The 13,989-nt window shown below is 37.7% G+C and overlaps 1 protein-coding gene across 2 annotated transcripts in view; it reads left to right on the forward strand.

The window, feature by feature from the left end:
* RSBN1 (round spermatid basic protein 1) overlaps positions 1-13,989 on the forward strand; it is a 51,363-nt gene that overhangs the window by 30,541 nt on the left and 6,833 nt on the right. Inside the window, exons 3-5 of one of the 2 annotated variants that reach the window (XM_058439442.1) lie at positions 5,029-5,166; positions 5,477-5,619; positions 6,552-7,666. In XM_058439442.1, the coding sequence (XP_058295425.1) occupies positions 5,029-5,166; positions 5,477-5,619; positions 6,552-6,600 (330 nt within the window). In that variant the 3' untranslated portion in view covers positions 6,601-7,666. Of the gene's footprint in view, positions 1-5,028; positions 5,167-5,476; positions 5,620-6,551; positions 7,667-13,989 lie in introns of those variants that run through there. The other variant, XM_032154949.2, reaches the window with a different exon arrangement.

The raw sequence follows: 13,989 nt of genomic DNA on the forward strand, positions 1-13,989 counted from the left end.
GTGGCTCAAGCCTGTAATCCCAGCACTTTGGGAGGCCGAGGCGGGCGGATCACGAGGTCAGGAGATCGAGACCATCCTGGCTAACACGGTGAAACCCCGTCTCTACTAAAAACACAAAAAATTAGCCGGGCGTGTTGGCGGGTGCCTGTATTCCCAGCTACTCGGGAGGCTGAGGCAGGAGAATGGCATGAACCCAGGAGGTGGAGGTTGCGGTGAGCCGAGATCGCGCCACTGCACTCCAGCCTGGGGGACAGAGAAAGACTCCGTCTCAAAAAAAAAAAAAAAAGTTGTCCTTGACCATTTTTTGAAACGTTATTCTTACATCATTTTAATTGCATTACTTCTTACCTCATCCTTTCACAATTTATTTAGCTAACTCTTCCTCCTGTCTGTCAAATATCTGTTTTCCTTTAAGTGCAGTTCTTGGTTCTGTCTCTCTCTATTCTTTCTCTCAAGTCTTAGTCACTTAAAAAATTATATGTTATAGACAATTTCCAAATCTATGCATCTATTCCTTACCTTTTTTGATCTAGTTATAACTCCAAATCTAACTTATCTAAAATCTGTAAATGTTATGTACTTTCGTTCTTTGAGCTTGAAACCTTATTTTGAGTCATTTTATACCATCAAGGAAATATAGGAGTTGTAAAGGTGGACAATAACATGTGAAAACTTGTGGAGGCAGCAGAAATTATTTAGAATTTGCGAAATGTATATTTAGAATGTGGCAAATGTGGAGAATGTGGCAAATCTTGGTCTGTTATTCCCTTGGAATAATAGATCAGGAGGGGCTTTGTCTTCCTTAAAAAGGATTTTCTAGTTTGATGCTATAGGTAATATGGAGCTACTAAAGGATTTAAAATGGGAAGGTTGAATGATAAGATGTTTTTTCCTAGATTATTTGTAGCAGTATGTAGGATGGCTCTTGGGGATAGGAATCCTGAAGCAAGGATACTGGTTAAGAAGTTTTACAATTAGGTGAGAAATAATAAGTTCCTGAATTAAGGCAGTGGTACTGCAGATTTAGTTAGAAGGATAGATTTTGATTTAAGTGATGATGAAGAGGGATTTATCAATTCCTGATTTAGGACCTGAGAAAGTGAATATTATTAACTGGCGAAGTACATACAGAAGGAGAAAAAGAAGGTTTGGGAGGGGAAGGGAACCTTACAAAAAAATGAGCTCTGTTCTGTAGGTATTAAATTTGAGGGTGTCTGTGGGCTGCCCAGGAGGCATTTGTATGTTAAGATCTGAATCTGACGCACAGTTTTAAGTTAGAGATGTAGATATGGAATGTAGTAGGGTACAGGTGGTAGTTAAATCTGTAGTATAATTGAAACCACCCACAGATAATATGTGGAATGAAAACTGGGCCAACTCTGCAACAACCACGTTTTGGAGAGGAGGAAGCCTGGAAAGGGAAATCAAGAAAGCAGGTGATTGAAAAGCATTCCTTGAATTTGGCTGTGAAGAGGTCATTAGTGATTTGTTTCAGGGGAGTGGTATGGGCAGAAGCCTGATTGCAATGATATGAGATGTGAATAAAAGGTGAGGTGAGGTAGTAGAGACAGGTAATACAGACTAGTATTACAGAAGTAGGATTCTTATGTGAAAAAAGATATATATATCTTGGTGCTTTTGATGGCAAGTTGCAGGATAGTCAATTTTAAAATGGGCTTAAATGATGAAAGAGATTTATTGGCCTATGGAATGGAAAAGTCCAGAGGTGGGATTGATAGTTTGAATGTTTCAGGCCTGGGGTTTGCAGGCAGAGCTGGTGGAAGGACTGGGATAGAGAATGAGAGTGTGTTTATGAGAGAGGGATAAACCTTGAGGTTTAGACTAGATATGGAAGCAGCTGAAAGAAGGGGGGGACTGATACTGAGAAAAAAACGTAGGTCACAGAAAGCTAGAGGTCTAATTTCATGTAAGTAAAGGAATGAAAACAGGAAGGTTGTGGTTTACTAATAAGGGCTTTCTCTAGCGAGGCTAAGTTAGCTACAGTTATCCAAATAGGCTTCATACATTGCAGCTTTCAAAATCCAGTCTTAGTATTTTGTAGCATAGTTGTTTACTTGACGGCTCTTCTGCCAGGAAATAAAAATTGAACATCGTTAATTCTTTGTCAGTCATGGATACAACATTGGTACTCACACAAAGGTGTGAACTTGAATATCCTCATAAGATGAGAAGCTTTTCTTTGTGTATATATGAAAATAAACATGTTGGTCTTGGCGAAATTATGAGGTTGCTATATTTTGTGGTCATACCCTCTCTTTGTCTTCTGTTGCTCCCGCCTTCCTCTTTTTTAGGTTTACTTTTTATTCTCTTCACAAATAGGAAAAGATGCTTCGTATTTATTCATGTCACATGTTGATTATTCTAGGTGGTTACCTTTCTAAGTTGTCTTCAAGTTCAGTGCTGTTGAGTTTAGTGGTATTTGAATTAGGTAAACTTGGAGTGGTATGATATAAGAATATTAATTCAGTCTCACTTTGTGTGTAAAATTTAATATGAATTCCTTCAAATTAATAATGCATTGAGTTGTATAATCTCAGGCCAAGTAAATTGAAAACTGCCACATGGCAGTGTACTTCTTTAGGATTGGTCTTGAGTTTTGGCTGCTTTAAATTATGATAGGTCTTAAGAGTCATTTCTGGCTGGGAAAAAGATTTTAAAAAGATTATGATAGGTCTTTAGGACATTTGTCCCATAAAATGCCTGTATAGAGTGAAAACCTTTCTTAGTAAAGCAATTTCTGAGACTGGGAATAGTTGGGAGAGGTGTTTGGGGGAGACTGATATTTCTTTCTTTTTTTTTTGAGACGGAGTCTTGCCCTGTCGCCCAGGCTGGAGTGCAGTGGCACGATCTTGGCTCACTGCAAACTCCACCTCCCGTGTTCAAGCAGTTCTGTGCCTCAGCCTCCCGAGTAGCTGGGACTACAGGCATGCACCACCACGCCTGGCTAATTTTTGTATTTTTAGTAGAGACGGGATTTCACCATCTTGGCCAGGCTGGTCTTGAACTCCTGACCTCATGATACACCCGGTTCGGCCTCCCAAAGTGCTGGGATTACAGGCATGCCCCATCGTGCCTGGCCGAGGCTGATATTTCTTATTACCCCTAAAAGCATATGATTCCTAGAAATGTTGCTGAAGGTTAAATCTACTTTAGTTGTTTTAGAGTGCTTAGAAAGGTTAGAATAATGATTTAAAAAGACTTACCTTTCTTCCCCTTCCTTACCTCTGTATCCCATGATGAGCCTTTGTTCCATGCTTCCAACCCTGGCTTTTTATGGCATGATGATCATATGAAACTTATGGAAAGTAATTCATATGAATATATATAAAGTAATTCTGGCCTGGGTGGCTGCTGCTTAAGAATCATCTAAAGTGATCTTGGGGAGAGGATTTGTAAGGGATTCCTTAGAAATCCCTACCCCTGCTATTTGAGAACAAGATCTATGGCCTTTTTTTCCTGTGTATATATGTGTGGGTGATGTTAAATTGTCTATGGAAAAAAATTGATTCTAAAAATACTGCTAAAGAACAAATGGTGAAGAATTGTGGTAAGATATCCTAGATGGTCATTTATGTAGACTGTTTCCTATTAAGGCAAAATAGGTGGTATTTAAAACATGACAGTAGATTCTTTAAATTTTTTTAATGTTCAATAAAAAGCCATTTTATATAAAGGTACAGCTACATGTTAGGCTTTTAAATTTAATCTGCATTTTAACAGAGGTAGAAAATGCTAGGTAACTGATCTGAAGTGGAAATTCTGGTTAAATACAGCATTTCTAGTCTAGTCCATTGCTATGTACAGGATCCATCTCTCTATCCTTGAGAAACTCTAAATTGGAGATTACGTAAGATAAGAACATACATGAAATGACTAGAGGAATAGTATCAGATTGTATGGAATTAATGATAGATTCCATTCAAATGCTAGATAGGATGCTCTGGGCTACATATTTATAGAGGATATGTCCTAAATTCACTGGAGAGTTGATATAGAGAAAATGTATGTTGCTCATAGGTAACATTAGACTTCAGAGAAGGGAGAGATCATGGAGTGTGACCAGAAAGACTTCTGGAAAAAAAGAGCTTTTGAACTGCTCTTTGAAAGATGGATATTTGGGTTGACAGAAAAGAGGACATTCCAGATTGGGCAGATTCAAGAGAAAAATCACTGGAGGTAGAAATAAGTTTGTCATAAGTTGAGTAGAGAAAAAGATTGGGGCCGGGCTTGGTGGCTCACACCTGTACTCCTAAAACTTTGGGAGGCCAAGGCGGGTGGATCACTTGAGGTCAGGAGTTCAAGACCAGCCTGGCCAACGTGTTGAAACCCCATCTCTACTAAAAAAAATACAAAAATTAGCCAGGCGCGGTGGCACACACCTGTAATTCCAGCTACTTGGGAGGCTGAGGGAGGAGAATTGCTTGAATTGGGAAGTGGAGGTTGCAGTGAGCTGAGATCATGCCATTGCACTCCAGCCTGTGGGACAAAGAGTGAAACTCCATCTCAGAAAAAAAAAAAAAAAAAAGATTGGCCTGTCTGGGTAACAGTGAGCCTGGTATCCTGGTATCTGGGCTAAAGTGAAGACTTTGAAACTAGGGAGTACAAAATGAACATGGAAGATTAATATGACCATGGTCTTTTTTTCTCCCTGCCCTGATGATTTTACTTTTATATGTTTTTTTCTTAAATAAAGATCACACTCTAAAATATTACAAAGTTAAAAAAATCATTTTTAGAGAAGTTTAAGTATTAAATAGATATTAATGTCTTCAGTATTTCTTTGAGATGTTCAGGTTAACACTCACACAATGAAATTTGCTTGTGGCATATGTATTAGTGTATTTGTCAGTGTGCTTGGGTGCCTCTCTGACTTTATTCAAGGTATTGACCACTCAGTTCTTAGTTTGTAGAAGAAATGGCAACATTGGAAACAATAACCTATTTTAATTCTTTAATTATATTATAGTTGTACCTCAGTACATTTTTCCCTCTTTTGTTTTATCTTAGGTCAACAGGACATACTGCTGTGGCACCTACCGAGCAGGTCCTATGCGGCAGATAAGTCTCGTTGGAGCAGTAGATGAAGAAGTTGGTGATTATTTCCCAGAGTTCCTTGATATGTTAGAAGAATCACCATTTCTGAAAGTGAGTGTTAATTGAGATTATTAAAGTTTTGATCTTAAGTGGGCACTTTATATGTTGAAGAGTATTTAGCTAATATTGCCTATTGAAATTAAATTTATCCAGTGTTTTGCACAGAAATGTTTAGATATAATAATAGTACAAAGTACTTAAATTCAATTATTCTTTTTAATATAAATTACTGTGTAAATAGCATTTATTTCTTTATATACAGTTGTAAAAAAGCCTTCTTAGAACTTTTATTTGGGTGGGAGGATTAACTTATAAATCATTGAAACAAATTTTTAATGTGACTAATCCATCTGATTTCTAGATGACTTTGCCCTGGGGTACACTTTCCAGCCTCCGACTCCAGTGTAGGTCCCAGAGTGATGATGGGCCTATAATGTGGGTAAGGCCAGGAGAACAGATGATCCCTACAGCAGATATGCCAAAGTCACCCTTCAAAAGACGACGGTAAATATTTCTTTTTCTCAAAGAAGCAAAACTACTTTTTTTTAGTTGGTTGCTTATAAAAATGAGCACAGTTTGAAAACCATTTGTCTTGGGTTCCCTTAAGTAAATAAATGTTTTAGTTGTCAGTTCCTCGTTTCAGTCCAATCATCACAGTTATCACAGTGAGGCATTTTTCTAAAACACAAATTTAATTTTTACTTATTTTTTAAAAACCTGTGCCCTGACTGCCTGCAGGATAAAAGATCAAACCCCTTAGTGTGGTTTACAAGGAACTTTCATAATCTGGTCAACTGTACCTCTTCTAGAAGTATCTGTGTTTATCTTCTCCGGCCATACTGAATTCACTTTCCAAACCATTGTCTATCGTAACTCTTTGCTTTTGTCTCACTCTGTTGCCCCGAGCTAGAGTGCAGTGGTACAATCATAGCTCACTGTATTCTTGAACTTTGGGGCTCAGAAGAGCCTCCCAAGTAACCGTGGCTATAGGTGTGCACCACCATGCCCATCTGATTAAAAAAATTGTTTTGCGTATTTTATTTTTGTAGAGATGGGGTCTCACCATATTGCCCAGGGTGGCTTTGAACTCCTGGCCTCAAATGATCCTGCCTCAGCCTCCCAAAGTGCTGGGGTTACTGTCCCACAGCAAACTTAATACATTTTCAAAACTTAGCTTGAGCTGGGCACAGTGGCATATGCCTTTAGTCCTAGCTACCTGGTAGGCTGAAGTAGGAGGATCACTTGAGCCCAGGACCCCATGACAAGATCCTGTCTCAAACCAAAACCAAAACCAAACAAAACTTAACTTGGACGTCACCTCCTTTGTGAAATTTTTCTTTCCTTCCTTAGGTAATTAATTGTTCCCTTTTCTGTGCTACAATTTTCTGTTCATTAAAGTTCTGTTTACATGTTTTTATTTTTTACTAACATTTCAGGTGTGCTTTGGGAAGACAGGGACAATTTTATTCATCTTTGTCCTCATGACGTATACTAGGTAACAGTATTTGCTACATGAAACCAATAATGTACTATAGGACCGAGCCTCAGTAATTCATATTGTGCTAACATGTTCTGTGTTTCAGACTCTTAAGACAAATGTAGATTAACTCACTCTCTAGTACTTTGAAAAATCTAATTTAATGAGATTGAAAATGATTTATACCTGCTTAGACTATGAAAATAGCAATTCAAAATAAGTGCCCAGAAGTGAGTTTTAATGGACTAAGGCTCATAGGAGAATGATACTTGAGCTAAATATGGAATAATCTTAGGTACTTGAAATGTATGAAAATACTTTGAAAAAATTATGTATGAATGCAGGGTGATGGCATGGTAAAAACCCAGGAGTCATTTGAAAGTTCTGCACATTGTTAGATTATAGCAGTTTTTGTTGCAGGATGATGACGAATCTTGAAATCTTATTAAATTGTTAAATACTGTAAACATTTTTTGTTCTGTAATCTTTCCTCAAAAAATGACCATCATTTGTTTCCTGATTTTTATAAACTTAAGAAAAAAGTAATAGGAAAGAGTAAAAAGAGGGCGGGCACAGTGGCTCACACCTGTAATCCCAGAACTTTGGGAGGCTGAGGCAGGCAGATTGCTTGAGTCCAGGAGTTTTAAGACCAGCCTGGGCAACATGACAAAACCCTGTTTCTAGTAAAAATACAAAAATTAGCGTGGTGGCACACTCCTGTAATCCTAATTACTGAGGTGGTTGAGGCATGAGAATTGCTTGAACTCTGGAGGCCGAGGTTGCAGTGAGCTGAGATGGTATCTGCGCTCCAGCCTGGACGACAGAGTGAGACTCCATCTCAAAAAGAAAAAAAAAAAAAAGAGTAGAAAGAAGGCAGGCTGGGTGTGGTGGCTCATACCTGTAATCCCAGCACTTTGGGAGGCCAAGGCAGGCGGATCACCTGAGGTCAGGAGTTCGAGATCAGCCTGGCCAACATGGTGAAACCCCATCTCTATCAAAAATACAAAAATTAGCTGGGCATGGTGGCAGCCACCTGTAATCCCAGCTACTCGGGAGGCTGAGGCAGGAGAATTGCTTGAACCCGGGAGGCAGAGGTTGCAGTGAGCCGAGATTGTGCCACTCCACTCAAGCCTGAGGGACAAGAGCAAGACTTCATCTCCAAAAAAAAAAAAAAAAAAAAAGGCAGAAAGCCACCATTTAGGCATATTAACCTTTCAAATTTTATATACCCATAAATAATCTTTTTACAAAATCCATTCTTTGTGTGATGTTTACTTTAAAACTTGGGAATTTTTACTGTATGATTGTATCAAGATTTATTTAACCAATTCTTGGTTTTGTTTTTGTTTTTTCTTTGAGACAGGGTCTTACTCTGTCACCTAGGCTGGAGTGCAGTGGCATGATCAGGGCTCACTGTAGCCTACCTCCTGGGCTTAAGTGATCCTCCCACCTCAGCCCCACCAAGTATCTGGGACTACAGGTGCCTGCCACCATGCCTGGCTAGTTGTTTTTTGTTGTTGTTGTTGTTATTGTTGTTGTTTTTGAGACGGACTCTGTCACCCAGGCTGGAGTGCAGTGGCGCGATCTCAGCTCACTGCAAGCTCCTCCTCTCCGTTTCACGCCATTCTCCTGCCTCAGCCTCCCTTGCAGCTGGGACTACAGGCGGACGCCCCGGTGCCTGGCTTTTTTTTTTTTTTTTTTTTTTTATTTTAATTAAAAAAGAGTTGGCCCTTACCAACTCTTTATTAGTGTATTTTTTTTCCAGGTTTTCAATGTAAACAGTATTTTGAAAACATGATACTGGTGTGCTGGAGCCAGTTTGTACCTGTTCACAAAGACCATCGTTAGCATCACTTTCTAATTCCACATTGCCTGATGTCACGTTAGTAACTGGAAGTCATTCGTGTTAGGTGTATTTATACCATAGAAATCAGCAAATCAGCTAAAATCAGCCACCTCCCCTGACCCTCAAGTCAGATGTAAAATATATAGAGCATACCACTGATTGTATATGGATGGAAGTTTGGTAGATATGTATGTTTGTGCATATGCGTGTTTGTTTTCTTTTTTTAAATATTTTTTGAGATGGAGTCTCACTCTGTTGCCAGGGTGGGGTGCAGTGGCGCTATCTCAGCTTACTGCAACCTCTGCCTCCCGGGTTCAAATGATTCTCCTGCCTCAGCCTTCTGAGTAGCTAGGACTACAGGCATGCACCACCACGCCCAGCTAATTTTTGTATTTTTAGTAGAGACGGGGTTTCACCATGTTGGCTAGGATGGTCTCGATCTCTTGACCTTGTGATCCCTCCGCCTCAGCCTCCCCAAGTGCTGGGATTACAGGCGTGAGCCACTGCACCCGGCCATGCGTGTTTATATTCTTAGTAAAAATTCCTAAAGTCTCAAAGTATACACATTTCTAATGGGCTTCCAGAAATATACCAATTTATATACCCACTCATATAATACAGTTCCCTTTTTCTCATATTCTCCACTAACATTTTTAACTATGTTGATCTGATTGGATAAAAATATCTCATTTTATTTTATTTTAAAAAATTGTTTTAGACAGAGTCTTGCTCTGTCACCAGGCTGGAGTGCAGTGGTGCGATCTTGGCTCACTGCAACCTCTGCCTCCTGGGTTCAAGTGATTCTCATGCCTCAGCCTCCCAAGTAGCTGGGATTACTGGTGTGCACCACCACGACTGGCTAATTTTTGTATTTTTAGTAAAGAGGGGTTTCGCCATATTGGCCAGGCTTGTCCCAAACACCTGGCCTCGAGGGATCCAGCCACTTCGGCCTGCCAAAGTGCTGGGATTTCAGGCGTGAGCCACCACGCCCAACCCAAAAATGTCTCATTTTAATTTGCTATTTTTTGAGGAGTTTCTTATTTTGTCTTTGGTGATTTCCTTTTAATTTCCTTTATACATATTTCTATTTTGGTGTTTTTCTTTTGTAAAAATCCCATATATATTATGACTATTAAGCTTTTTTTCCCTTCTGTTCCAAGTTTTTCTTTTTTTGTCTTTCAGCTTCAGTGTTTTTTTCTTTACTCACAGAAGTTGTTGTTTATATGATCTATCTTTTCTTTTGAGGTTTCTCCTTTAGCAATAGGCTTAGAAGAGCCTTCTCTTATTCAGTGTTATAAAATACTCACCTACATTTTCTCTTAGTACTTCTGTGATTTCAGTATTTACATATTTAATCCACCTGGAATTGGCTTCAGTATAGAGGAAGAGATTTACATTATTTTCCAGGTAGTTAGGCAGCTGTACCAATATCATTTATTTAATAATGCATCTGAGGTGCCATCAAATTTTATTTCTGTTGGGATTAAATATTCTTAAGTGAGGCATTCAGAAGCATTTTGAATTAGAATTGAATGAATCAAAGTGTAAATACTAATGTCCATCTTTTTGTGTTAGTGAAAACTTGTTGTGGAAAATGGTGGAATAAATGTGAGAAGCTGTTCAGTTACCAATGACACTGCTACTGAAGCTGATCTTTGGATTTACGAACTCTAGAATTAAAGAAATATGTGTACCGAGTTTTTTAAAAATCAAATAATACAGCAAGACTTAGAATGGAAAATCCTGCCCACTTTTCCTTCCCAGAGGCAAATATATTTTTAAGAGAGGCAAAACCCATTTGTTTATAATACTTTTTTAAAAAGGCTTTGGCAGGGCTTTTTTTTAATTAAAAAAATTTCTTAATCTTGTGTATATAATAGCTGTATATATGTATGATATACATGTCATGTTTTTATACAGGTTTTGATTTTTTGGTATGATAGCAGGTATTCCTTCCTCTTACCTGTTCTCTGAATAGTTAGATGACCCCTACTTTATCCTCTTCCTCCTCATTTCTTCTTTCAGTCAGCTGTCCCTACACATTGCTGGGGTTAATTCATATTCTGTTTTAAAATTATCATTAGGTCTTACATGCCTTGTCAATAAGTGGATTCTAAAATTTTATGGCTAGCTATGTTTACTGCAGACCCAGCTAGTAAGTTATTAATTCATATTCTAAGGTTTCAATGTTACATCATCACTCAAAGGAAGAATATGCAAAAGCATCTTTCTTTTCTATATTTCACCTACGTACTTAAAACCATGTCACATTTTTTGAAAGTTTTATATTTGGTATCATAACTTCTTTAAAAAAAAAAGTCTTCTGTTTTTCCTGCAGTTTCTGATTGCCCTGTTTTTTTTTTTTTTTTTTTTTTTTGAGGTAGGAACATAAACTTTTCTTGACCATCCTAAATGTCTTCTGTTCTCTTTATTGCTCCCCATCTTTTTGTTTATTGCTTCCATTCTCCTTACTGCTTATAGGGTTAGAGTTAAGGTACATTACTTTCTTCCAGAACCACGCTGACTTTCTCATCTGTTTGACTATGGCTTTCTTTTATAACCCTTTTTTTTTTTTTTTTTTAAGAGGGCATGGCTGTTGGTAGTTACCTAGCTTTCTATTCTTTTATCATATCCTCATGCCTTTTAGAATTTTTTTCATACTGTCTGCTGTAACATATCAGTTTTTTTATGTGGATATCTTTTGGAACTCTGTGTTCTGCCTATAGAAGGCTTATTTCAGTTATCCACCTAGGACTTCCTATTTAATGCTTTTCTCCATTAACCTATGGTTGTTGTTTTCCTAGATTTATTTCCTTCTCTTGCTTAAACACATTCTCAAGGAATAGTCTAAGAAAAAGGAGGTATTCTGAGTTATTATATATCTGAAAATTTCTTTTTCTGTTAATAAACATGATTTATAATTTAGCTGAAGTCCAGAAGTTGTGTTGTCTCTTAGTATTTTTAGCAGTGCTCTATTGTCTTCTGGCATCTAATATTATTTATGAGAAGTCCCAATGCTAGTGTAATTTTATTCTTTTGTAGGTAGTCTATTTTTTTCTTGTTTGCAAGCTTATAGCATCCTCTATCATCAGCAGTCTGAAATTTCACAATGATATGTCTTGAGTCTTTCATTCTTATTTTTTTAATTATACTATTTGTTGTTTAGTAGTCACCTTAAATTGAAAGATACATGTCTCCTTTCCTTTCTGATAATTTTTCTTACTTAATTGGTTTGGTAATTTCTTCTTCATTTTCTCATTTCTTTCTGAAACTACTATTGGTTGAGTAATAGATCTCCTGGTTTGATTGTCCTCATATTTCCTATTATCTTTTTGCTTTTGATTCTGAGACATTTACCAGACTTTTGTCTTCTAACCTTTCTTTGGTGTTTTAAAATTTTTAGCATTGTTCATTTTGGTTTTTCTCTATCAGGCTGCTATCTTCAGATAGCTGGTGATTTTCGGTTGACCCATTCATATTTTAAAATAAAGCATTGGGTTTATTGCGAGTTCTATTTATATTTTGGTGAGTCTTGTCAACAGGTAGACAATTGTCAGTTGTCAACTTAGAGTGAACAGGCATAGAAATGGACACTAAATGACGTGCCCAAATTTCAGAGGATTATGTTCTATTTTTGTGGCAATTTCTATGTGTTTAGAGAATGTGCAGTTTTTCTGGCTGAAAGTTTATCAGGATGTTTTTGGCTATAAGCAACAAAAATTTTGATTCAAACTTGTCTATAAAATAAAATGTGTGTCTTGTATATCGAGAAGTCCAGAGAGGTTGGTTCTAGGCACCATATGGTCAGTGTGTCAATGCTGTTATCAAGGGACCAGATTCTTTCCTTTTCTCTGTTGTAACATTCTCTTGGGTTAGGCTTTGTACTTACACTAGCTCCCTTTATAGTTGCTAGATGGCTGAGGCAGTTCTAGACATCACATCTTGATCTGGCTATATCTAATAGAAGAAGATAGTATCTTTTCTTGTACTTCTTTCTTAGGAGCTAGGAAACTTCCCAGAAGTCTCTTCAGCATATTTCCTTTCATACTATTAGACAGAATCAGTTCATGTCTATTCCTAAGTCAGTCACTGTCAGGGGAAATGAGCTTACCATAATTTACCAGGACTCATCAGAAATTAACTCTGGAGCTTGTGAATGAGGTCACATACAGGGCAGGGTGAGATGCCTAATGAAAATTAGGGTTCTGGCAGGGAATTAAAAGGGGAGGAATGGATGCTGGGTGGGTAGCTGTAGTCTACTCCAGGTGGGGCTAAATGACTGTCTACAGTTCTACCTGCAGGGATGACTTGTTTATTTGCAGAATTTCACTTTAATTCCCCTTTTCTCAGCCTCACTTCATTTCTGTTCATCATTATTATGCCTGGCTTCTTTTTGGACTCAGGCTTTTCCAAGGTCTGTTGGGCAGGTCTGCTGCCTTTTTGGCTGCTGATCCCTTCTTGTGTATTCTATGCCTATGGCTTTCTCTGCTCAGTTTTATTAGTCTCAGGTACTATGATCATTTTCCATCTTGCAAAAGTTTGTCGATATTGCTCATTCATTAATTCATTTCCTTTGTTGCTTCTTATTCACTATCATCTTTAGATTATTATATTTAGAAATTCTTGAGCACATAAAAAAGCAGAAAACAATATAATAAACTGCTGTGTGTTTAATATACAATCAACAGCTGTCAACTCATGGCTAATTCTGTTTCATCTGTACTCTAATCCATTCTCCCATCTAATCCCCACTTCCCCTATTATTGGTTTGAAGACTTTTACTTTCATTTTAATGTAGAAGGAGATAACATGTATGCCTGGTTTGCAATCTTGAATCAGAACTCTAGTTTAACTATAATAGGGTCATTGCCTGATGCACATGGCAAGTCAGTATACCAAAACAGATTGCAACAGAGAAAGTTTAATTGTAGGGCCACTAAAGGAGATGGGAGGAAATCTCAAATCTGTCTCCCTGAGGAGTTTGGGGGTTAGGGTTTTTAAAGGTTTTGGAATGGGCTGATGTGTGGAGATGTTCATTGGTCCGAGAGTACAAAGTGAAGTCATGGACAAAGAGATGAATAAACTATTCTCATGCTGATTAGGTTTTTCTGTGGGGGTCTTTAAATTGGTTGGCAGCAGCTGTTTTGCCAGAATTCAGGATCTGCTTAAGCCATTCTTAACATCGGAGATTCTATCTTAAACAAAAGCCTTATGATGCTAACACTAGAATTCTTTTTTAAAAAAAGTATATATATATATATATATATTTTTTTTTTTTCCCACAAAAGGGTTTTCTCACTTCAAGAAATTCTATCTGTAGGAACAATGGGAATGCAAATGATCAGTATCTAGTGTTACCTGACTTTTAGTTATAAGAAAGTGGGTCTAAGTGCAGCCTGATTAATGCTTAATTATAGCTATATTTCCATCCAGAATTTTTGTTAACTGTGTGAGGGCAGCCTCACTAGTAGCATATTTCGAGAGTTGGAAATAAGATGAATGAGGGTAAAGAAGCTTTAAACTTTGACTTTTATTTTCTGTTGCTAGAACA

This window comes from Hylobates moloch, unplaced genomic scaffold (genome assembly GCF_009828535.3).
Source record: "Hylobates moloch isolate HMO894 unplaced genomic scaffold, HMol_V3 SCAFFOLD_5, whole genome shotgun sequence".
Classification (NCBI taxonomy): Eukaryota; Metazoa; Chordata; class Mammalia; order Primates; family Hylobatidae; genus Hylobates; species Hylobates moloch.